Source organism: Diadema antillarum, unplaced genomic scaffold, assembly GCF_040938485.1.
Source record: "Diadema antillarum isolate AM-2024a unplaced genomic scaffold, OU_Dant_1.0 seq00001741_RagTag, whole genome shotgun sequence".
NCBI classification, from domain to species: domain Eukaryota; kingdom Metazoa; phylum Echinodermata; class Echinoidea; order Diadematoida; family Diadematidae; genus Diadema; species Diadema antillarum.
Genome location: NW_027272424.1, coordinates 224,231 through 250,170, shown reverse-complemented (window position 1 = coordinate 250,170; position 25,940 = coordinate 224,231). Strand labels below are relative to the sequence as shown.

General features: G+C 40.2%; 2 protein-coding genes across 2 annotated transcripts; both read left to right on the top strand.

The window, feature by feature from the left end:
• The first annotated feature begins 1,246 nt into the window (after nucleotides 1–1,246).
• LOC139711982 (uncharacterized protein CXorf65 homolog) lies at nucleotides 1,247–25,350 on the top strand. The gene is made up of 5 exons (XM_071623826.1): nucleotides 1,247–1,333; nucleotides 8,945–9,034; nucleotides 22,622–22,744; nucleotides 23,820–23,897; nucleotides 25,165–25,350. Exons 1-5 carry the CDS (start codon nucleotides 1,306–1,308, stop codon nucleotides 25,308–25,310), a joined length of 465 nt encoding a protein of 154 aa, XP_071479927.1. The 5' UTR covers nucleotides 1,247–1,305; the 3' UTR covers nucleotides 25,311–25,350.
• LOC139711972 (paraneoplastic antigen Ma3 homolog) lies at nucleotides 13,533–15,608 on the top strand. The gene has a single exon (XM_071623817.1). It carries the CDS (start codon nucleotides 13,756–13,758, stop codon nucleotides 14,791–14,793), a length of 1,038 nt encoding a protein of 345 aa, XP_071479918.1. The 5' UTR covers nucleotides 13,533–13,755; the 3' UTR covers nucleotides 14,794–15,608.
• Nucleotides 25,351–25,940: the final 590 nt, after the last annotated feature.

Sequence of the window (25,940 nt, the reverse complement as noted above, 5' to 3'; positions counted from 1 at the left end):
CCATTCATGAATAACTTGATGGGAAAAAGTACTATTAGTAAAGATCATGCAATTTCGTGTCGAAGCTAAGAACGCTGGGCATTTTATAACTTTCTAGATTGTGCTTGAAGATCGCCTGAGGAATTGATGTTAACATTCTATTGATAAACTCATTGTTAAAAGGAAAGTGCAATCATCCATAGAAATGCGATTCAGCGGTGATGTCAGTTCCTTTTCTTTCGACCAATCTTCTTTTCTTTTCGTCACTCCCGCTCTAAAAGGATTAACCGGGCTGACATACAGTGATGGGCATATATTAATCTCCTTTTAATGGCTGTCTACAACTTCTTGAAGCCTTTGTCTGAAGCAAAGATATCGATTCCTGCTCTTAAAAGCCTAAATTTTATCTGACCGTTTAGACACAGATGTATACAGACGAAGTTAACAATAGAGTGGAACAGCGATCGCCAATAAGAATAGATCGGTCGCCTGAAAGACAGAACGACCCTAGCGACGGCCCGGGAGCAAAGGTTAGTTTAATATACTCTCTTGCGTATAGTTCTCCGCTTTCCCATGGCGCGCGACTTCCGAAGATACAGCAGGAACCAAACACAGCTCGTATAGTTTTTCTGTGTTTTGTCGATACTAACCAACACATCTGACCTGCTGCATGTGAAGACTTGGTGTATGACAACTAAATGAATACGTAGCATTTCCTCCGGACAAACATGGGACTGGCGAACGTTGCTTGTCGTCTGCCAGTGAGTAAAATTACGCCGAATGTATCCACACAGTGAGGTCGGAGCGAGCTTCGCGCATTGGTGAAAAGTCGTCTGAACACGACGGGGTAAACATTCGCAACTCTAGATGTTTGACATTTTCTTCCATTTCGACCTCCTTATACGCCATAAAACGGAGTGGTGCTTCCATGGGGACAATTTCCTCTGTTAACGGCAAATATTTGAGCCTGTAAAATCTGCTGCACCTGGTATATACATTTCGAAGACAATCATGCAGTGATGAAGAATAGAATAAAAGTTACTTAGGAATACTTCCTTTTGAGATCGAAACTGATGAAGCCGCTTTTACTGTTCGACACAGACTAAAGGATCGGACTGCACTTTGTTGGTATCATGGAACGGAGCGTCTGCTAACAAACTTACGAGCCCAGAGGAAAATGCATATATACATTTTCAATCTGCTTTTGAGTCTTTTATCGACAAATTGCTACATAGTCAGAGAGACATCAGAGCGGCTGTGCATTGGATCATAGACGGTGTCCCATTCATTCTGTTCCTCTGGAAAAGCGGAGAATATCAACCAGTCATGGTATTCATTACAGTGAAATATGGAGGTAAGTCAAGATCTCGACTAAGATGTAAGGAGAGTATATGTTGGATTGGGACTCACACGCACGCATTTCTTGATTGCAAAAAAAAAAAAAAAAAGTATTCTTTTAATGACCACAAATTTGTTCCCCCCCCCCCAACATACACACAGACATCGCCAATTATTATTTTTGAACATGTACTGTGTAAAACACACTCTGAGCCTTAGGAGTACATAGATATTTAAAAACTTGGAAGTCATAATGTACGATTAAAAGTAGACCGACAGCAAACACCTTATTTGGTTTGTTGCATTATTTCATACGTGGGTACTTCGATCTGCAGACGATAATTAGACTCCTCCAATTTCGGTAATTGCGAAACAGTTACACAAAGTGCATATGTACACACTGTCTCGTACAACGTAAAACTATCAGACGTGGGATATTTGTTCAAATTATGTTCAACAAGGTAATTGACTGGGCCTTATCGAAGTATGTACTTAGCCCCTTAATTATTTGCATTGCGTAATCATTTACGCGACCTTGCTCTACGTAAAGGACTGAGTGAGTGCATGTATAATTAATCACCATTTATGGTGTTACCGCTGTAATCATATTAATTATTACAATAATCATCTCTCTTTTTTCTGCTTCATTCTCATCTTTATGGCATAATTCATTTTTATGTTTTCCATGCACACGTATGTCGGTGTCCTATTCACATTGTATTAAAAGCCTCGACACTGGTACAAAAATTGACAGTACTAATTAAATAGACAGTTTATAGGGGATACATTTTCGGATCTTGTTTCCAATGAAATGGGACTCTGTCTTTTGAAGGTGTATAATTTTGGTGATCAGATTCGATAGTAAGTGAATGATTTGTTTGTTCCTTTGTCGTGGTGTTTCAATTTTAGATCAATTTTGAAAATTGATGACAGAATTCACAAGGATCTTAAGGTCTAAATTTCATTTACATATATTTTGACTGTTGTGAGGTTATCCGAATTGGTACAGCTAAGATTCTGGTGACTTCAAATGACTCCTAACAACAACGCGATCAACATTTCAAAATATCATTGGAACTCTCGCAAAGGAATAAAGTCTTGCACAAAAATAATTTGATGAAAACATTTTTCGTACAGGATTCATCTTATCTTCACAGCTCTTGCGACCAGAGTTTATATATATATATATATATATATATATATATATATATCCTTTCATCTCTCATACGAATTGTTTTCACCCTCTGAATGTTTGAGGAAAGCATTAATATGTCTATGGACAATTGTTCCCATCAGCATGATCAGCATGGCAAGAACAAATTATGTACAGTATAGAGTGGTCAATGTATACATTGACTACATTACTTTGATATGTGAAGCTTGTAGATGGTCCTCCCTCTCACTATCAACCATTTTTTTAAGGGCGATATCTGAGGTAAGAATAAAAAGGGACAAAGCTTAGTTCAAATTCCAAATGCTTTTGGCTATAATATCTAATGATGATAGCGTCTATATCTATTGTTTTCATTCTTCAGAGCGAAGTATCTTTCAGTTTGAAGGTCTACAAAAAGGGGTATACGATTTGACTTTGACCATGAACGGGACACTGCATATAGCCTCAGATATAAGCTCTATAGACTGACGTAGATATTATCTACGTCAGTCTATAGAGCTTATAACTGAGGCTGTAAGCTCTATACCCATATTTAAATGATTATGAGCCCATATGTCTGTGAAAGCAGGAGGAATAGCGTCCACTTTGAGACGTTGCACGTTGAGAATGGGGATTAACAACTTTGAGCACACGTTAACACTTCACGTGCTGGACAATATTGCTGGAAGTATTTCAGTAAACAACTTCAGACATATAAGGAACACTGTGTCAATAAACGTAATATCATGGTAATACACGACATGTGTATTAACCGAATTTCACTGCACTGTGGGCCAGAAAAGGGAGGCGAAGATACACAGTCGCCTGTGTAGCCTATACCGGGTGTCCCAAAAAAAGCGTCTCTTCTGTCTTCTGCGGAAAATGCTCTTTCTAATGATGTCAAAAAATATATCACTTTTAGAACGCAAAGTACTGAAAACCCACCGTTCCGCTTTTTTTGGGACACCCCGTATACACTCAGTATTCAAAGCTCACTTCTTTCAGCTTCGCATGCACTATCATTGATTGACAATACAGTGTACTACCGGCGTTGAAGAGTTCCTTTGACACTGATTCTATCGATCAGGTAAAGCCGTAGTTAAGACACGTCCCCTTTTATCACCGCGACATTTGGCTGGGATCGATGCAGATCGAATACCTGCTTGTCCAACATAACACGTGACACGGTCAAGAAGGCAGTGCAAACAGAATACGTAAATTAAAATTATACCAGTTGCGTGCATATAGGCCTGTATACATTGTGGTTTATATAACGGAGATACAGTGTAGGTATATAGACCGACACATAACAGAGAAATATATAAAATTACTCCAACATGAATAGCCGATTTCGAAATCCTGTTACTATTTATTTTGAAGTTCAGGTATCCAACTATAACTCCAATCACATTCTTTATGATGCGAGTATGCAGTCCCTTTAATCTTTTTCTTTCTTTAGTTTTTTCTGGTTGTTTCTTTTACTTGTGGCTATTACTGCATTTAACATTTTTATTGATTACGGGATCCCCCCCCCAAAAAAAAAAAAAAAAAAAAAATCCCTTGTGTAGGAGACCTATTCCCGACAAGCACCGCTTTTCACTAGATTCTATCTCCTTTATTCCACATTCTGTCTCATAGTCTCTTCCTGTGTTCCACTGAATATCGAGACAATTAAATCTTATCATGGTTTTGTTTTGATTTTGTTGTGCACACTGGCTTGTGCTATGTCCTTATCTCTTTATTATGTTCATTATGATTATATTACGTTCTCTTAATATTGAACGCAGTAAATGTATAGACGAATAACTGGACAAATTCACAGATTTCTAATAATGCTTTTAATGAGCATGGCTATAGGCCTACCGGTAAACATAGAGGCTAACAGTGGAGTCCCGATTATGATAATATATAGGCTAGGGGGGAAAAAGCAACAAATCTGCGTTGATTTGTTATGATATATCTGTATTTGAAAAGTGAAGAAAACTAAAAAGAAAGAGAAGGAGGAGGAAGAGGAGAATGAGATATATCAAAAGCTATGTTGGATTCCTTGAGTCTCACAATTATCAAAATCTTATCTTCATCGTCACTGCATAGATAAGGAAGAGTAACAGCCAGTTAATATGTATTAACGTGGTGTTTGCAAAGTACAAGTGACCTTAAGGTCACGAATATGACTTAGGGGTATTTTACAAGGAATTGAAGTTGATCTTAAAAGTTACAGAAGATCAATTTAGAATTATGTAATGACATTAGTTTCCCTGTTCAGATATACTATAGATGTTTTCAAAATCCACTTCAAAAATTATTTTGTCCTTTAATCTATTTTCTATACATACATGGCTGCATGAAAAAGTCTCCACAATTTTGACGTACGTTTGGATGTTTGAATATCGCTGAAGACACACCCGGCATACCGCAGAAATCTTACGTTGATCTTAGCTTTTCAAATCGACTTAAATTCTTTGTGAAACAAAAACTTAGTGATTGTTCAATTCCTTGCGACCTATATGGGTATAAAGGGATTCTCCTCATGTCCAGTACCCAATGACGTATTTCTACTCCCTTGCGATTATGAGTTGCCAAAGAAAGACGTTCTCCTTTGAGAGATGTCTCAATCCAAATTGCCAATGAAAGAACATTATCATTATAGACTAGCCCCCGGGTAGCTCGTGTTTGACGCGCAAGTTTGAAACAAACAGCTGTGTCTTTGCGTGCAAGAATAGCAACGATAGTTATTCGATTATCTTTTCTGCTGGAAGCATAACAAAATCAATATCCTTTGTTTTGTCGATTTCACGATGATTGCATTCACTTCGATATTCTCCACGGCGATGCTATTGATCCCTCTTTTGTTCTTTGAATGGGGCGCATATTTTTTACGTAAATCAAGTCTCAGATAGATCACTCTGTGTCGATAAATCGGCCATATAATAGCTAGTGTTTTCGAGTTAATGGTATCTTTGGTCCAAAGTCTAATATTCAGCCGTTCTTAGCCACCCTGTTACACTGTTGGGAATAACCGTTAGACTTAATTTTACATGACCTCAGTATTATTGTCCTTGCAAGGTGGAGCTCTTTTCACGTTTTGAGTGACCTTTAAGAGGTAAGAGGTCCTCTGTAACCAGCAAGGTAACAGGATGCGAGAGATAAGCTAGAGTCCTGGGTATCCTCTAATTCTCACGCAAAACTTAGTCCAATCAATAAAATTCGAGGAGAAAAAGAAGGTTCTAGTGACACATGTTCACTTCTCATAACACAAGGCCACTCAGCTGTATAGTCTGAAGTTTGACAAGAGATATTCTTAATCTCATTTACAAACCTTCAGGTATAAAAGCGTAAGTTGAGATGGTTTGGAAAATAATGCCATTGACCTCTAAACTCGCAATCAGAAACCATCAAAACTTGTGACACTTGAGAAATGCCCACATTAGAACGCCACGGTCGTGACAAACTTCAACAACTCACTTAACCAGTCTACATAGAGGCGTGTTTGCCTCTAGCAAACAGAAGGAACGTGCCTTGTAATTCAGCAGTACAGAGTCAAATACATCATTTGTTTGATGAAACAATAACAACAGTTTCATATATTAAAGAAACTCTACATAGAAGTCTTCTTGTGACCAGGTCGAATAGTGATTCTCACTGTCAGGCCCAAATTGAATAAAGACCCTCTCCCCTCCTCTTCGTCGTGTATTATTCATCGTATCTTTATGGGTGTGGAAGTCAGTAACTACACGGATGATAATAATAGGCTTCTTAGATACTTATTTGTAAAAAGAACAAACAAACATACAACCTGATTGAAGCAGATCATTTCACTTCACGTTAATTGAAATAGATCTTGATCATGAAACGGAAACAAAAACACAAACCGAAATGTACAGAGAAATTTGGCACAACTTAAGGGACCCAAAGGTTCTTTTCATTTTCTTTTTTGATAGAAAACTTCTGATTCAAAACAAGTCAGACCTTGGCCTTGTAGGCCTATACTTATGACGTTTTTGACATCATTTCTCCTTTTGAAAAGAGTATTTTAAGACACCAACACATCATTTATTCACATTATACGACTTGGCAACTTTTTGAAGGTACATGAAGTTTTTACGAACTCTCAGTTTGGTTTTCGTGAAAAACATAGTACTTCGCATGCTCTTTTACATTTCGTTGATAGAGTAGTTCATGCCATTGATAATCATTCTCATTTAGTTAGTATCTTCTTGGACTTCTCCAAGGCCTTCGACACCATCAATCATGACATTTTACTTTATAAGTTATCGCATTATGGAGTACGTGGGAAGGCCTTGGAGTGGTTCAAGAGTTATTTAGTCGATAGAAAACAATTTGTTACAATTAATAATAATGATTCAGTTATCAGAGAAGTTAAATGTGGCGTCCCACAGGGAAGTATTTTAGGGCCCTTATTGTTCATTATCTATATAAATGATTTTTGTCGCGTATCTGATGATCTCTCTTTTATTCATTTCGCAGATGATACAAATGTATTTTTCGCCCATAACGATATTGATTTTCTCGTTCACAAAATCAATATTGAATTGCAAAAAGTGACAAACTGGGTCAGAGCTAACAAGTTATCACTCAATGCTCAAAAAACAAAATATATGATTTTTAGTAATACTGTTGATAATTTAAACACAAATATAGTTTTAGATGATTCTCATCTACAAAGAGTATCAAATATTAAATTTTTGGGGGTCATTGTGGATAATAAACTTTCCTGGAAATCACATGTTGATAATATTTGTAATATAATATCGCGTAATATAGGTGTTATAAATAGATTGAAATTTTATATTCCACAAAAAATATTACTTATGTTATATTCGTCATTAATATTGCCTCATTTGAATTATGGAGTTTTAGTTTGGGGCAACACGCATCAGAATTTACTTGAAAGAGTGTCCCTCTTGCAAAAGAAAGCCCTCCGCGTTATCTGCCATTCCCCTGTACGTTCTCATACAAACACGTTGTTTGCCTCTAGCAAGCTCTTGAAAATTAAAGATCTGTTTTTGTATAATTTAGGCCAATTTATGTACAATTATTGCAACAATTTGCTCCCATCTATTTTTGATTCTATGTTCCTCAAAAACCAATCATTTCATGAATATCCCACTAGGCGTTCCAATGAATTTCATTTACCCCTTTTACGCACGATCCTTGCTAAAAATACACTTATTTATATAGGCCCAAATTATTGGAATTCTTTGAATCATGATATAAAAAACGCCCCATCTATATATTCTTTCAAGAGGAGACTGAAGTCCTTTCTATTGCAATCGTATGACTCTACAGTACTGAACTAGCCATTTGGCCTTCTTTCTCACTTACTGACTTAATTACCTTTTTTCCTCTTTGAAGAATAAATTGTATTCTTTTTAGTGGATGTCTGCTGCCATCTACGCTATCGCCCAAAGCGTCAAAGACTTGAATTTCTGTCTTACTCCAGTCCATACGTCCCCTCATTTCCTTGCTTTTCTCCTTTCAGGCGTTACAATATCACTTTTTTTCTCCACAACTATCATCTGTTTCTCTTGACATGCTTCTGTCGGAGATCGCTGTCTCTGTTGTGCATTTTCGTTTGCTATTTTGTCTTCTGTTTGTTAGTCTTGTCCATTCCGTTTTGTCCCGTACAACCTTTTCTTCAGTAGTTGTTTCGTTGTCTAGTCGTTTTCTATGTTCGTTCGCGTCTATAAAAGTAAATGTATTTATCTGTGAATCTAATTCTCAGTGGGCTTCCAGACTTCTTCTTCTTTTTTTCTTTTTTTCTTTTTTTCTTCCCTTTTGTATTTATGATGCTTCAATTAATTTTCCCACTGATGTTATTTTTCCAGAGGGGCCCACATTCTACAAGCTCTGTCTTTTTAGTGGGTCTCTCCATTTTTCGCACTTTAAGCAAAGTTATACATGTACTTCATTTCGATCACTTCTGTTTCTTTTTTCACAACAATGTATAATTACTATAAGGTCCTCAATGTTGTACATTCTTTTCAATACATAATGTTCTGTTTACCTTATTCTCTGTTGTCAAAAGAAGTGTAACTTATGTTTTTGTCGGAAAATGAAATAAACTTTGAATTGAATTGAAAAACTATACGTTTTATACCAGAAATCACTTTGATACGGAGACCGACATCGTTGAGATATTGACGATTGCAACATTGGGACGTGATAACAAAGTCTCATGTGGTAATCTTCTGAACGTGCACCTTCTGTTCATGACTTGTAGTAAGATACTACAAAAAGTGCTGAAGGTGAATGCTAGGACGTCATTATTGTAGTGTATACACCGTAATGTTCATATACAATATCAGCGCGGACTTCTTGCGCTGGTCGGTTGGGTTTTTACCTTGATGCTTGAAGTAATATAAAATTGCGTGTGGTATTATAAAGAACGCTGCGCGAACAACAGCAGTATAACCTCTCATGTTTGTTTCTTGTGTGTTTTTCTATCCCCAGACAACCAGCAGCGGTTATTCAACCCTTTCTGTACCAGCCGAAACTTGTTGGAATGCATACGAAGGCAGTGTCATATGACAGAAGATAAAGGTATTGGGAATGAATTTAGAAAGAAATCATTGACCTCTATGTCAATTTGGCAACCAAAAGAACATAAAGTGTAAAATGTGAGAGAAAACGAGGAGAAGAAATTTGAACACACATATATAGTGCGCAAATACACACAAGTCATAAATTATGATATTGTCATATATACTTACATAATACGTTGACATATTATGTTATGTAAATATAAATAAATGATATGTATAAATGATATATATATATATATGCATATATATATGATTCACGTACATTATGTGTTTATACCTTACCACGCCTAGTTGTATAAAGTGCATTTTGAAATACGTATACTTGTAGATGATAAACGTTTGTTCGATTGTATGGCTAAGCAGTCTTCAACTACTTTTATTGTATTGGAATACAATGTAGTTGTTGTTAGGTTTATATTTTCGCTAGGACTTCCCTACGTTCTCGCTTTTTTTGAAGCTACGTTTTCCAAGATTAGTTTTATTTTCCTGCCCAAACGTCACCTGTTACATGGCTAGATTCATTTGAATACCTTTATGAATTTAGTCTCTTCCACATGATCTTGTGATGGACGTTGATATAACGATCGAGAATATACGAAAGTCAATGACGCTGGAATTAAAGTGGGGAAAGTTTTGCATTCTGGTCGATGATTATTCGGCGATTGTTACACGCTTCGCTGATTTCGTTAAAATCGAGAACAGAGAATGCTTCGCTCTAGCGGACGAAATAATCTCGAGCCTGATACAAAAACCCTTCAGCAGGCGACCGTCAAGCTAATCAAAACGTTATCCTGAATCAATGCCGTGAGAGACAGACAGGCACCTGCGCGAAAAATTTGGTTCGATCCCTGTTTCCATGGCAACCATGAATTGCTGAGTTTCTCCTGACAGCAATTTTTCAGGTGTTCTTTTTCTTTTATACTGAGCGCGACATGCAGGTAAAAAAGAATCACACGAGTTTCTTTACTTGTCAATGATAACCAGAGTTTGCAATTGTGAGAGTTGACGCTTATAGGCGATGTAGCTATGCAGTATCAATAGGCACGACGTCACTCTGGTCAGACAATGTTTTACTCGTGTAGGTGGTCATTTCAACAATGATATCTCAATTTGCGATGCAGGTTGAAATGTCAACGGCACAATGCAGTTATAATTATGTCAACCTTCATTAATGATTAAAGTTGTGTAAGGCCGGTCACTTTTGGAGATGGGGAAGCGTTTGGCATAATAATTATTTATGGATACATTTCGTACGGGTAACGATAAGTAGCCTCTACATAACTAAACTCGCAACGTCATCTTCCTTTATCGGGTTTTTTGATGGATCATAACAGGCTTTTTTATGCCAATCTAATTACTTCATTTCAATTTATAACGAAATGTAATCAAGTCAGTACAAGAAACACAGTCCCTTTCTATAATTTCGTCTCCGCTTCATCACGTATTTGTGTAAAGCTTGCAGACTGTGGGGAACTTCTGTGGGGAAACTGTGGTATGTACATCGAATGAAAGATTAATTAAATAGAATTCAGCACAAATAGTGACGTCACAACTGAAAGGCTTTTGACGCAACAGAGGAGAGGCGAACGACTGAAATGGTAGCAGCAGTCAGTTAAATATTCAGCAGGTACATTCAGCGCGTTCAGGATGCACAATTTTCTTTCATTGAAGCGAGGAACCCGTAGAGCGCTACAGGTGATTTGAGCATTCTTTCGATCACGACGAGCGGTGCAATCGCAAAAAATCTTGACCCCCGTAGACCTGAATGAACTTCCTTGTCTATTCAGATCTTTGCAAATCATATGATATTTTCCGTCAAACTGAATACGTCATTCCCGACTGTCAAACGGCAATAATTTCATAAAAAATCGTTCATCGTGATCTAATGATTAATACTCATGCCCATAGTACGTACAGGGATAATCTTCTGTGTTTGTTGTATATTTAAAAGAGAATTATTTTTGTAAACAAAAAGTTTATGAATCATTTTTCCCTGTCTGTCCAATTGTCAAAATAATATTAGTATAGTGAATGTCACGCGTACAACGGCAAAAATTATGCCAATACAATAATGTTGACACCACATGTATGATAATAACTTACGGTAATGATAATCATGTAATTATGTAATAACGACAGATATATGTGTCAGGTCCTGTTCCCTCGCTGTTGACAAATACGGTTCAGGAATATGGATTGACTTAATTCATCTTGTTGATATTGAGTATATTGTAGGAATAGCATTAAACATTCTACCCCAACCTTTTCTTTAAATGTTATACAAAATGCATTAATTGTGTGTACATACTTTTTGATCGCATGTTTATGTGCAGTTTCCCCGCACATTATTATTGTAGATGGAAGGAGAACCCCCTCCCCCTCTCCATCCTTATGAGTATAAAGCTTTCAACTCTCGTCAAGTATGTTACATCATTACCAAGAATGACCTCCAACCCTAAACGTTGGAATGTAAGGGTGAGGCTCAGCCTAGCAGCTGTTTCCATAAACCAGTGGTTTTGCCCGTTTTGGGGAAGAGATTGCTCTCACTCACTGAGAGCACATTCTGACACCAGCGAGTGCAGACGCCTTTTCACATACTGTCAAAGATCCCTAATTTTTGAACAGTGAATAGCTCTCATAGCTGGTGTATTATCTTCCCGAAACAGGTAAGCTTGAATTATCCTTGTTTCATTGGTAATGTTGCCCACTTTGTATTGGATTACCACCTTGTATAGGTTGTATACATTTCCAGATCACTACTGATCTTTCCAGTGATTAAGTAATGATTTCATGTGGGATATGTGTCTTACCACCTTTCAGAAGAATAATAATTACAAGTTAATCTGAAAGTAGGACTGTGACAAGTCATTTCAAGACGTGTAATTTGTCATTCTGACAAACCAATTTTAATGTATATAGCATTTGCAGATTCGCAAGTTTATAACATTGTATTTCATAATTAATGATCTACAGCAGTTATACAATTGCAGTTGTTTTAAATAGCCAGATACATATGTAACCCCGGTGATGGCTATTTAATTGTTGAGGTAGTTTATGGTGAACAGTGACACAAGGAATGATCACTTACTCTATAGTGTAAATTGTTACATTGTACTATTTGTAGGACAACAGAAGAGAAATTAAACATGGACTGTTAAATGATGCGGTAGTGCATGTTAATATACCACATATCAGTTGATGTATGTCAAGTACGATGATATCATAAAGTTATGCCTATCGGAGAATGTTGTAAAAGCCAAGCGCTGTAGATTGTGACAGTTTGAAGTGTGAATGCTCAGGCTGCCCTTTAATGACATCGAGCCTTTAATGTGCACCTCTGCCATGACTCTGGCTGGTGATGTTAACCAAAATCCCCCTTGCCTAGCTTTTCCATTCTCTCCCTCTCTCTCTCCCTCTCTCTTCCTCTCTTTACCCTGGTGGTGGTCAAGCTGTCCACCGTAAATAATGTGGAATGTTCGGCCTTGGGTTTCTCTCTCTTCTCGGCCGGAGAAAGTGGAGAAAACTGAGAAAAAGAGGAGATTGTGGAAAAAGAGGAGTTTGGTCATGTTAGTTGCGTAGAATGATTTTCAGCTGTATAACTTATTTTTTCAGAGTTACTTTTATCCTGCAAGTTTGTAAAGCATTAAATGTTGTCAACTAAGACATTATACGATAGGAGAGCACATTCTGACACCAGCGAGTGCAGACGCCTTTTCACATACTGTCAAAGATCCCTAATTTTTGAACAGTGAATAGCTCTCATAGCTGGTGTATTATCTTCCCGAAACAGCCACCCCCTGATTTCTGACTGGTTTCGAGTGTAGCACTGTGGGTCTCCACTATTCTGTCCCGTCGCCAAGGCAACGCTCTCCACCCTGGTCGACTGAGCTGACTTGTCCGAAGAGAAGTTTATATTGTCAACCACCCTCAGTTGTGAACGTCAATTGTTAATAACTGTGTTAAATTGAAGTAACAGTGGATAATATTGTGTAAACTCAGTTGTGTACATTGAGCCATACTTTCATTCACATACCAAGGTGTCCTTATATTTTACTCAACTCGACACTGCGGTCGAGAGTGAGATAAAATAAATTAATATCTTTGCAGAAGAATCTGGCACCAAAGATAATTGTGTGAAGATTGTTTTATTTATGTAGTTTCTGTTATTAAATCTCCTGTGAGTAATCTAAACTCGAACTGGGCCAGGTTATGAATTAACCTGTGACAAAAATGGAGGCACTGCCCGGATTGTAATTTTGAAGAGAAATTTTTGTATTACCTTCAAACTCTTTCAGATTTGTTGATAACCTTTTTAAAGCAGTTAATTAACTTTTTTTTTTGCACCTTATGCTAATTGCACACACAGAATTGATTTGAAGGGTTAACTTTGATATATTTGTTCCTTGTTGTGATACTATGAGGTAACTGCAATTTATGTAACCCCAAGTTGACATAGCATATCTTTATGTTTAAGTGTGATCATTTCAATAATCACCCTTAATTTAAAGTCATTTGTGCAGTAGTGGCCTACTACTGACAGGTGTCAATTTCTATACATTGTTAACTTTATTTTAGTTGTTGTGAACACTTTATAGTTTTGACACAATTTTTCCATAATATTTGAATTTTGAAATTTTGGTGCTTTCTTGTTCAATTCTATTTGTTTTTGCTCTGCAATATTTTCGTTCCTGTCGATAAGCTAACAAAGATATTGCAATCATGTCCCAGCAAGAAGAGAAATCTGATTTCCAAGCTGCCCTGGCTAAGCTACTTGGAGAACATGGAAAAACCCTTGCCGATTTGTCTTTAGATCCCCCTGTATCCTCCCAGTCAAACCCAGAGGTGACCATACCAAAAGCTGTCCAAGAAACCATAGTCAAACACGTCGTGACGTCATCTTCCATCCAGCGAAGGAGACTCAGACTCTTCTCTGGACGTTCCCCTGTGCCAAGTGGGGAGTTTGATTTCGAAAGCTGGCGGCGTCCTGCCCAACAGCTCGTGGAGGATAGAGATCTGTCAGACTCCGAAAAGTACAACAGGATTGCTGAATCGCTACTCCCACCTGCCAGTGACATCATTTGGGCACTGGGGAAGGATGTTACAGCAGCCGAGTGTCTTGAAGGTCTTGAGAAGGCATACGGGTCGACGACTGATGGGGATGAACTCTATTTGAAATTTAGCGAGTGCTACCAGCAGGAGCATGAAGCGGCAGCTGAATACCTCCTTCGTCTGCAAAGTCACCTCTCACGAGCCCTTGATGCCGGCGGAGTTGCCAAAGAACGAGGAGATAATGTTAGAGTGCAACAGTTTTTGAGAGGTTGCCTTTACAATGATCCTCTTCTGGTGGCACTCGACCTCAAACGGCGATCTACACCCCCCACTTTCGTTGCCCTTCTCCAGGAGGTTAGACAGGAGGAGCAGAAGCAGCTTGACAAGGCGGAGCGCCGGAAGGGAGGACACATGGGCAAGAAAAAGGCTTTTTCGGCTGAACAAATTGCAGCCTCCCCTTCTGATGAACGCATTGCTGAGCTTCAGAAGCAAGTCATGTCACTCCAACAACAGCTGGCAGCAACTACCAACTCATTTCCAAGGGGCCCCCCACGCAATCAAAGAAGAAGGCGGACAATGTTTTGTTACAACTGTGGCGAGGATGGGCACCGAATGGAACAGTGCGAGGGAGAGACGAATGCCGCCCTTGTGCAATCCAAGATGGTGTCGCGAACCCAGTCCACGGGAAACGACGGCGGCCACCAGTAGTGGGACAACAGGTGGCCAGAAGGAGAAGAAGACGTCCCACAGGGCGAGTCAAGACAGTCCAAGATCAATCTCATCAATCTCCCACTAAAGTGGGATCCCAAATTCTGCCTTCCTCACTTGTGGGTGATCAACCCATAGTCACGGTGGAGGTTGATGGGATTTCTTGTGAGTGTCTGATGGATACCGGCTCTCAGGTAACCTGTGTGTCTGAGGTGTTTTACCATAAACATCTAAAACATCGCCCCCTGGAGCCTCTCGACAACTTGCTTGTGGTTGGTGCAGGTGGTACCAAAATACCCTACATAGGATACATTGAAATCCACTTGTACTTCCCAGCAGACAAAGCCGGTGTTGAGGTGGAGACAACCACCTTAGCACTGGTAACCCCTACAAGAGACGGCAGTGAGAAAGCACCCCTCCTCATGGGCACCAATACCAATGTAGTGCGAAGGATGCTTGAAGGCTGCAAGCAGAAGATGGGAGAAAATTTCCTACAGACCATGAAGGTGAATAACGCCCTCACTTCAGCATTTCACCAGCTGGATGCAACATCCAATGATGTTCCGGATATTCAGCCACCTGCAGTACGACTCCCCAACAAGGTGAGTGTTCACATGAAGGCTGGCGAGACCAAAGTGGTTACAGGTGTTGTCGAAACCCCTCTCCAATCCTCCGCAACCGTCATGATTGAAGAAGGAGAAGGATGTTTTCCACCAGCTGGATTGCTGATCAGAAGGAGCGTGATTACTTTGCCTCAAGATCCCAACAGTGACGTGGATGTAATCGTCACCAATACATCTCAGCATGACATTGAAATTCCAGGAGGATCGATTATCGCTACGGTTCATACTGCTGAAGTTCTAATAGACCAATTAGAAACTAGTGCTCCGCAAGAACCCCAGCCTTTTTCTCCTCCAGTAGGATGTGATGCTACTGAGATTGGCGAAGCTGACCAACAACGCTTAGCCAAGCTGCTCCAGTCCTATCAAGATGTGTTCTCCAGAGACGACCTGGATATTGGCCGCACATCAGCAGTCAAACATCAAATCCGCCTGACAGATGATGCTCCATTTCGTGAGAGTTCCAGGCGTATTCCTCCTGCGGATTATGCAGATACTCGTCGCCATTTACAAGAGCTCAAGGACAAAGGGATCATCCGTGATTCGCAAAGCTCATTTGCATCACCAATTGTCCTCGTTAGAAAAAAGAATGGCGACTTGAGGCTCTGTATAGATTACAGGAAGTTGAACAGCAGGACAGTACGGGATCAATACAACATACCAAAGATAGAAGATACCCTCCACACCCTATCTGGAGCAGTCTGGTTCTCAACACTGGACCTTAAATCTGGATATTACCAAGTGGAAATGGCGGAAGAGGACAAAGCAAAGACAGCCTTCTGGTGCCCTCTTGGCTTTTACGAGTTTAACAGGATGCCCCAAGGAATAACGAATGCCCCAGCCACATTCCAGCGTTTGATGGAAAAATGCATGGGAGACATGGCTATGACAGATGTGCTGGTGTATCTTGACGACTTGTTGGTCTTCTCCGCCACATTTGAAGAGCACCTCACCCGCCTCGAAAAGGTCTTCACCAGGCTTAGAGAATTCGGCCTCAAACTCAACTCGGAGAAGTGCTGTTTCGCTCAAACCTCAGTTAAATGTCTAGGACACGTGATCTCCAAGGAGGGAGTGAGCACCAGCCCTGACAAGGTGTCTGCCGTCCAGCAGTGGCCAACTCCTGCAACAGCTAGAGAGTTGAAGTCCTTTTTGGGCTTCACTGGATACTATCGGCGTTTCGTTCCCGAATATAGCCGAATTGCAAAACCACTCCACGACTTGATGAAAGACTACGACCCTATCAGAAGGAGGGGGAGGAAGCCAACAAAGGCACCACTAGCCATGAGGCCCAAACCAACAACGCCCTTTGGTGAGAACTGGAACTCACAATGCCAGAGTGCTTTCAGCAAACTGAAGGAAATGCTCACCTCAGCCCCCATCCTTGCTTTTGCAGATTATGCTGCACCCTTTATCCTTCATACGGACGCAAGCACGAGTGGGCTAGGTGCTGCGCTCTATCAGCAAGTGGATGGGAAGGAGCGGCCTATAGCCTACGCCAGCAGGGGACTCTCCAAGAGTGAGGCCAACTACCCGGCTCACAAGCTAGAATTTCTTGCTGTGAAATGGGCCGTCACTGAGAAGTTCATAGACTATCTCCATGGTGCCACATTCACAGTAGTGACAGATAACAACCCTCTCACCTACGTTCTTTCATCGGCAAAGCTTGATGCGACGAGTCACCGTTGGTTGGCAGCTCTGGCTAACTTTGACTTCACACTCAAGTATAGACCTGGCAAGACGAACGCAGATGCAGATGCCTTATCCAGAATACCCCAAGCTTCTCTCGGGGATGACGAGGAATTCATGAGCACACAAGAGAAGATCTTCAGACTCCAAGAACGCCTCAGAGACCCTAGTGATGGTATCTGTTCACAAAAGGCATTCCGAGCAGTCTGTCAGAGTCATGAATTCAGCATTTCTGGCCAGGACACTGAGGGTGAAGATGCAGAGAATGATGGTGGAGGGTGTGCCCTAGTGGATGTCATTACTGATTCAGAAGGGGCCATTCCTGATGACTTTGCCTCAGGCGGTTTAGGAGAAACTGCATTGCCAAGCTTAAGTCCTGCAGACTGGAGAAGGCTGCAGCTAGAAGATGACCCCATCCGCCAAGTTATCGAGTTCATAGAGAGTGGCACTCCTCTAACAACGAAGATGAGATCAGAGATGGCAGAGGAAGCCAGAGTGATCCTGCGGCATCGTGAAAACCTCCAAATGGACGACGGTGTATTATACAAGGTGAGCGCCGCTCCTCGAGGCAACCGGGCAAGACAACTCGTTCTACCAAGTAGCCATCGAGCAGAAGCGTTTCGCCTTCTCCATGATGACGTTGGCCACCTGGGACAAGAGAGGACCTTCGACCTCCTTAGATCCAGGTTCTACTGGCCGCGTATGGATGCAGAAGTAGAGCACAGATGTCGTATTTGCGAGAGGTGTGTGCAACGGAAGCAGAGAGCCCAGAGAGCAGCACCCCTAGTTAATATTACAACGACTGCCCCCATGGAACTAGTATGCATGGATTTCCTGTCCTTGGAGCCAGACAACAAGAATACTTCCAACATACTAGTCATAACTGATCATTTCACCCGTTATGCGCAAGCATATCCAACCAAAGATCAGACGGCCAAGACTGTTGCAAGAGTGCTGTGGGAACAATTTTTCATCCATTACGGGTTTCCTGAGAGGCTGCACTCCGACCAGGGGAGAGATTTTGAAGCCAGCCTTATTTCGGAGCTGTGCCAACTGGCTGGCATCCGTAAATCCAGGACGACTCCCTACCATCCTCAGGGGAATGGCCAAGTAGAAAGGTTCAACCAGACCCTTATCAACATGCTTGGCACCCTTGAGGACGACAAGAAACAGCAGTGGCGGCTCTACGTTAGACCCCTGGTGCACGCGTACAATTGCACGAGACACACCTCTACGGGAGCATCACCCTACATGCTCATGTTTGGGAGAGAGCCCCGTCTACCCATTGATGTGCAGTTTGGCATCACCACGCCGCAAGCCTCCGCCAAGTCCCATCACAAGTACATCCAAGACCTGCGCCGCCGCTTAAACCAAGCCCATAAGCTTGCTGCTACCCAAGCCCAGAAGAATGCGGCCTACCAAAAGAAGCGTCATGACGTGTCTGTTCGGGACCATGCCCTGGCTGTTGGAGATAGAGTATTGGTGAAGAACGTTGGCCTCAAGGGCAAACACAAACTGGCAGACCGGTGGAGAAGTAAACAATATCGCGTCATTTGGCGAATCAGTGCTGACATGCCTGTTTACGTCGTTAAGCCGATGGACGATGATGGCCCTGAACGTACACTCCATCGAAACCTTCTCCTCCCATGTGGTTTCCTTCCATCTGAACCAGACATCCCTGTCACACCCCCAAGACCAGCACCGACACCACGGCCCAGGACATCCAAGCGACTAGCTGCTAAGAACCCTCAGCCATCTCGTGTCCCTGATAATTCATCTACCGACTCGGACATTGTATCGGACATTGTAGTACATGATACTTTGGACCCTGTTGTCATTAAAACTCGTCCAACCCCGGCTCCCCGCCGACGTCTATCCATTAGTAAACCAGACCAGCCCACTCCCATCTTGAATCCTCATGCCGAGGAATTCATACCTGAACAGAGGGAGCCTGAAGAAGAATTACCCGAAGTGACTGATATAGGCGAGGCAGAGGAAACCATTGAACATGAAGCTACGGATGACACATCGGAAGATGAGTCATTACCGTCAACCCAGTCCGATGTAGCAGAAGAACAACCCATACCTCCTAGACGGTCTTCAAGGCGTCGGGTTCCACCTGACCGACTTTGGTATGGCACTCTGGGGAGTAGGAAGGTCAAGCTCATTGAAGAGCAGTTGGCTTTGCAAAAGCAGAGTCTTGCCTTGCTTCATGCTTACTTACTTCCATAGCGTCATGTCGGGACGACATGATTCTAGGAGGGGAAAATGTCAGGTCCTGTTCCCTCGCTGTTGACAAATACGGTTCAGGAATATGGATTGACTTAATTCATCTTGTTGATATTGAGTATATTGTAGGAATAGCATTAAACATTCTACCCCAACCTTTTCTTTAAATGTTATACAAAATGCATTAATTGTGTGTACATACTTTTTGATCGCATGTTTATGTGCAGTTTCCCCGCACATTATTATTGTAGATGGAAGGAGAACCCCCTCCCCCTCTCCATCCTTATGAGTATAAAGCTTTCAACTCTCGTCAAGTATGTTACATCATTACCAAGAATGACCTCCAACCCTAAACGTTGGAATGTAAGGGTGAGGCTCAGCCTAGCAGCTGTTTCCATAAACCAGTGGTTTTGCCCGTTTTGGGGAAGAGATTGCTCTCACTCACTGAGAGCACATTCTGACACCAGCGAGTGCAGACGCCTTTTCACATACTGTCAAAGATCCCTAATTTTTGAACAGTGAATAGCTCTCATAGCTGGTGTATTATCTTCCCGAAACAGGTAAGCTTGAATTATCCTTGTTTCATTGGTAATGTTGCCCACTTTGTATTGGATTACCACCTTGTATAGGTTGTATACATTTCCAGATCACTACTGATCTTTCCAGTGATTAAGTAATGATTTCATGTGGGATATGTGTCTTACCACCTTTCAGAAGAATAATAATTACAAGTTAATCTGAAAGTAGGACTGTGACAAGTCATTTCAAGACGTGTAATTTGTCATTCTGACAAACCAATTTTAATGTATATAGCATTTGCAGATTCGCAAGTTTATAACATTGTATTTCATAATTAATGATCTACAGCAGTTATACAATTGCAGTTGTTTTAAATAGCCAGATACATATGTAACCCCGGTGATGGCTATTTAATTGTTGAGGTAGTTTATGGTGAACAGTGACACAAGGAATGATCACTTACTCTATAGTGTAAATTGTTACATTGTACTATTTGTAGGACAACAGAAGAGAAATTAAACATGGACTGTTAAATGATGCGGTAGTGCATGTTAATATACCACATATCAGTTGATGTATGTCAAGTACGATGATATCATAAAGTTATGCCTATCGGAGAATGTTGTAAAAGCCAAGCGCTGTAGATTGTGACAGTTTGAAGTGTGAATGCTCAGGCTGCCCTTTAATGACATCGAGCCTTTAATGTGCACCTCTGCCATGACTCTGGCTGGTGATGTTAACCAAAATCCCCCTTGCCTAGCTTTTCCATTCTCTCCCTCTCTCTCTCCCTCTCTCTTCCTCTCTTTACCCTGGTGGTGGTCAAGCTGTCCACCGTAAATAATGTGGAATGTTCGGCCTTGGGTTTCTCTCTCTTCTCGGCCGGAGAAAGTGGAGAAAACTGAGAAAAAGAGGAGATTGTGGAAAAAGAGGAGTTTGGTCATGTTAGTTGCGTAGAATGATTTTCAGCTGTATAACTTATTTTTTCAGAGTTACTTTTATCCTGCAAGTTTGTAAAGCATTAAATGTTGTCAACTAAGACATTATACGATAGGAGAGCACATTCTGACACCAGCGAGTGCAGACGCCTTTTCACATACTGTCAAAGATCCCTAATTTTTGAACAGTGAATAGCTCTCATAGCTGGTGTATTATCTTCCCGAAACAGCCACCCCCCTGATTTCTGACTGGTTTCGAGTGTAGCACTGTGGGTCTCCACTATTCTGTCCCGTCGCCAAGGCAACGCTCTCCACCCTGGTCGACTGAGCTGACTTGTCCGAAGAGAAGTTTATATTGTCAACCACCCTCAGTTGTGAACGTCAATTGTTAATAACTGTGTTAAATTGAAGTAACAGTGGATAATATTGTGTAAACTCAGTTGTGTACATTGAGCCATACTTTCATTCACATACCAAGGTGTCCTTATATTTTACTCAACTCGACACTGCGGTCGAGAGTGAGATAAAATAAATTAATATCTTTGCAGAAGAATCTGGCACCAAAGATAATTGTGTGAAGATTGTTTTATTTATGTAGTTTCTGTTATTAAATCTCCTGTGAGTAATCTAAACTCGAACTGGGCCAGGTTATGAATTAACCTGTGACAAATGTTCAAGAGTAACTGCTTCTCATAAGATAAAAACAGCGGCAGAATGGATAGCGGCGTAATATAAATCATGATATCGCCAGACTTTACGAGATTGGCAGTAGTTTAAACATTTTAACCTTAAACTCTCGACTGAGATCTTTAGTGCTATTGAATATCTTTATTCTTAAGTTCTTTAGTAGGTTTTTTGCCTTGTTAAAGGGAACATGTCAAATCCTTCACAAATTCTGTTGGGGTTCCAGAATCTGGGACGGAACCAGTCAAGCCTTAATTAATTTATTCTAAACCTGTCGGGATATCAAAACCTCTGACGAAACCTGTCAATTCCGTGTCAGGATTTCTGAAACTCAGGAACCAGTCAATCCTTACAAAATGTGTCGGGATTTAAAAATGTCGGAGGGAACCATGTCAATTCCATTACAAAGTCTGTCGGGATTTCAAAATCTCTATGGCTTATATAACAGAAGTAAATAAGTCATGTTTAACGAATTCATCGCTTCAAATTGATATGACCACACACCTTCTCAGACAATTTTGTTGAATTGAAATTAAAAAAAAAATGATATGAAAGTAAAGATTTCTATCGTCTATTATACAAAAGTGATTCTGAGCTTGGTACAGTGTACCATTAAGAGAGACAGGTTTACAGCACTCACAGCTTTTTAATACGTAGCTCCCCCTCGCTTCTTCAGGAGAATACTGGTGCAGGTGATTCGAGATTGATTATTTCGCATGCAATGCACGCAATGTCTTCAGTAGTAGCAGTATATCGATCCTTGGGAGTTAATAATTAAAAACGAACCCTATGGAAAAGATTTGAGTTTACCCCCGTGTAGAAAACAAATCTGGGCCCTGCTGCATTAAATCCGAGATCAACCATAAGTGAAAATACCAAACGTAAGTCTCTAAATAACTCAATTATGATTGACTGACAAATGACTTATATTTGATTTCAACTTTTATGCAACAAGAACTTGACACTTGCTGACTGTATGTGACTGTATTATTATTATGTGAGGTTGGATTTACTCTGAGTTTGAATCTTATTTGCGCCCATGACGTCATCATTATATATCCTCAAATGTTCATGTGTGTCCAATAAGTAATTTGTATAGTGAAAGCAATGTGCTGACGTAAGATATCATTCACATGTTTTTTATTCCTGAACCAGTCACCTTGGATTTGTCGGATGGCGCTGGGAACGTGAAGAACCTCCATTCGGCGGACAACCAGCAATCTTACGCCAACAGCTTCCTACAGGGGCGTGAGACGTACTGGCTTATCAAGGTCGAAAGTAAGCGGCTACCATGGCAACAAACTTTCAGCCAATCACGACACTGAACATAGATCTGATAGTCGGAAGCATTCGCGTTATTACTTAACACCACGAATGATTGGATGGTCGAGAAACTGTCAGTTCATCGATAACGACATTTTCACACTTAAAGGGAAGGTAAACCCCAAGAGCAATGTGGATTGAGTGAAAGCAGCAACATTAGTAGAACACATCAGTGAAAGTTTGAAGAAAATCGGACAATCGATGCAAAAGTTATGAATTTGTAAAGTTTTGGTGTTGGAACCGCTGAATGAGGAGACTACTAGAGGTTATGACGTATGAGTGGACAACAATACCAAGAAAATATAAAGAAAATACTACAAAAATCCATTTTTCATGAAAATTACAAATTCCATCAACTTGACATTGACATATGTTAAGGGTAGCAATTATTCCCCCTGCTTTCTGAAAGCGGTTGGTCCATTGCTCTTTCATAATTCTAGAAAAGCGAATTTTTGTTGAATTTCCTTTATATTTTCTTTGTATTGTTGTCCACTCATACGTCATATCCGCTAGTAGTCTCCTCATCCAGCGGTTCCAACATCAAAACTTTAAAAATTCATAACTTTTGCATCGATTGTCCGATTTTCCTCAAACTTTCACTGATGTGTTCTACTAATGTTGCTGCTTTCACTCAATCCACATTGCTCTTTGGGTTTACCTTCCCTTTAACAGGTGAACTGTTCGTCTAAGAAAATCGTAGATATGTACTCTTCAAAGTCCATTAATTCATTTTAGTTATAAATTCAGTCGGAAATTGCGACTATCAGCAAAAACAACCAGTTCTGAATTTTAAAAAAAAAGCATAACAAAGGACAAAAAAATATGGTGATTCATGTACGACTGCAGCCGTTCATCCAGTGCTCTTGATAAGAAAGAACATAAGATCAAAAGAATTACAACACTGTTTATCATAAATCCCTAGCATTTTGAAGTAAACTACGCGCAGAATAACTGACTATAAAGTATTCATATTCGCAGATCTTTTAAGCTAAACACATCACTCGCTTATCTCATTATTGTTTTACTTTAGAGGGAGCTACGGACCGTGATCCGACGAAATATTCCCTGCTGATTGATAACCCCGAAGAAACGTGTCCAGAGCTACTCAGTAAGTCACAAGATCATTCATTACATGTAAATACAAATGTGCAAGTGCATACAATAAAAATACATTATTATATTCTCTATATGTTTAAAGTGGTCCTGAAAACACATTTATTCAAAAAACATTTGCTTGCATTTGATGGCATCTTTCAGTCCTGTTTTTCCTCCTTGAACTGCATAGAGATGCAATGGCGTGATTATGCGTTGTAAAAACATCGTATTGTTATTATTAAAATCGAAAGAGATGGGGAAAGGTGATAAACGTTAGAAGAAATAGAAAGAGTAACGAGAGAGCAAGAGAGCAAGAAATTGGGATAAACAAACAGGATCGTGCGGTATTAATACTTAGGACATAATCATAGAAGAACACAATGTAAAAAAGGAATGGCATAGGAAATATCGAAGGGCCAGACTTGATACTTACCAGTTTGATGCACAATAAGCATAAGGTTAAGAATTTTGCACTTCTCCCTACCCTCCATCAACTCGTATCTTTTCTCTTCTGAATTCCTCACTCCTTCCTCATTTTCTCATCTTTGTCTCCTATAATAGTCGTCTATTTCATCATTTTTTTTTCTTCCGCACATTTTCTTTGCCTTCTTTATTCTTCCTTTTTACTTTCTTTACTGATTATTTCATTTCCTCTCATTCCTCCTCCCACAATTGCTATTAAATCAATTTTCAGGCGGAATTTTCCAGCCGATTCCCATCATTGCCGTCATTGTCAACAAAAAACAAAACAAAACAAAAACCGGGACCCTCCGCAATGATAACTTTAAAAATAGTGAATCAATCCAAATACAATTTCAGGATACGAAACTATAACTCATTGCCCACATCTTGCAGAAAACCCCATTCAGTTTGCTTCAGTGGTCAAAGAGAAATGAGGAATTTTGTAGAGCATTTAAGGAATCTCTTCCCTCCAAGTCCTGTCTATTGTGTTCACACACAAGAGCATCAGTTCAAGACTTAGTGCTAAACTTGGAAGAATCAGACTCATGACATGCTTTACAACAATCCACATTTCTCTGTGACTGCTTAACCAAATTGAATGGGGTTTTCTGCAAAATAGAACTAAGATGTTATATTTTAAGACCCTGAAGTAGCATTTAGACAGTTTAATCATATTGGGTGTTATCAATGCGAAAATCTGATTGTAATTTTTTAAATCTTTTTTTATTGGGGGGGGGGGGGACATACTGTATATTGACTGCCACGATGTATAATCAGCCCATTATTAGTCTTCGCCTTTCATTTTCAAATCTTATCAGCTCGCCTACAAGATCTCTCGCGCCCTCAAGCGGTACTGAAGGGCAAGGACTCGTGGGTCAACGTCCGAAAGAAGCTGAACAAGACGAAGTCGAGCCTGAGTATCGGCCGATCACCTCGGGGCTCGTCGGGCAAGGGAAAAAGATGATGCCACGTGGGTAGAGAGAGAGGGGAAAAAATCATAGGGCGCGGAACTATGTCTTTTACATCATCGATAAAATTGGTATAGCGAGATGCCGACATTAAGTGAACCCTGAAAAGAACGGGATGCTGTTGAAAATTATTCAAGTATACACGAAGACTGTGGCAGGAAACAACAGAAAGAAGACCGAATAAACAATAAAACACAATGGAATCCCTATGTGAGGGAATTATTGATGCCCTGTGCCAGAGTGACAAAAGTTGAACTGCATGTTTAGTGGAAACTGGCAAAGGTATGAATAAACGATGAACGTATGACAACCAGTGGAAATTGTGAATATTCACTTGCAAATTATTTTATGTGTGTGTTAGATCTTTTTTCATGTTTCAAATCAATGCACAAACTGTAACGTTAAAGACTCATTGTGAGATTATGTATCAATTAAGAATGGTATACTGATCATGTATAATATTCGCCCCTTTACTGGGTTGTGTACTGAGCATTTCATGATCACATTGCGGCGTATGATAACATTCTTTTAGATGTTAGGTTATTGAGGAAATGCATTCTAGCATTTTGTGTGCAATTTCCCCTTGGTGAGAAATAGACGTATAGTATTAAAGTAAGATTTTTTTT

What these genes read in the sequence shown, in the direction of transcription:
- LOC139711982 (XM_071623826.1), top strand. Translation starts at nt 1,306, where the DNA reads ATGGTATTCATTACAGTGAAATATGGAG. An exon ending in CATTACAGTGAAATATGGAG is followed by an intron (nt 1,334 to 8,944) that starts GTAAGTCAAGAT and finishes TTCTATCCCCAG; the next exon opens with ACAACCAGCAGCGGTTATTC. An exon ending in AACGTGTCCAGAGCTACTCA is followed by an intron (nt 23,898 to 25,164) that starts GTAAGTCACAAG and finishes AAATCTTATCAG; the next exon opens with CTCGCCTACAAGATCTCTCG.
- LOC139711972 (XM_071623817.1), top strand. Translation starts at nt 13,756, where the DNA reads ATGTCCCAGCAAGAAGAGAAATCTGATTTCCAAGCTGCCCTGGCTAAG.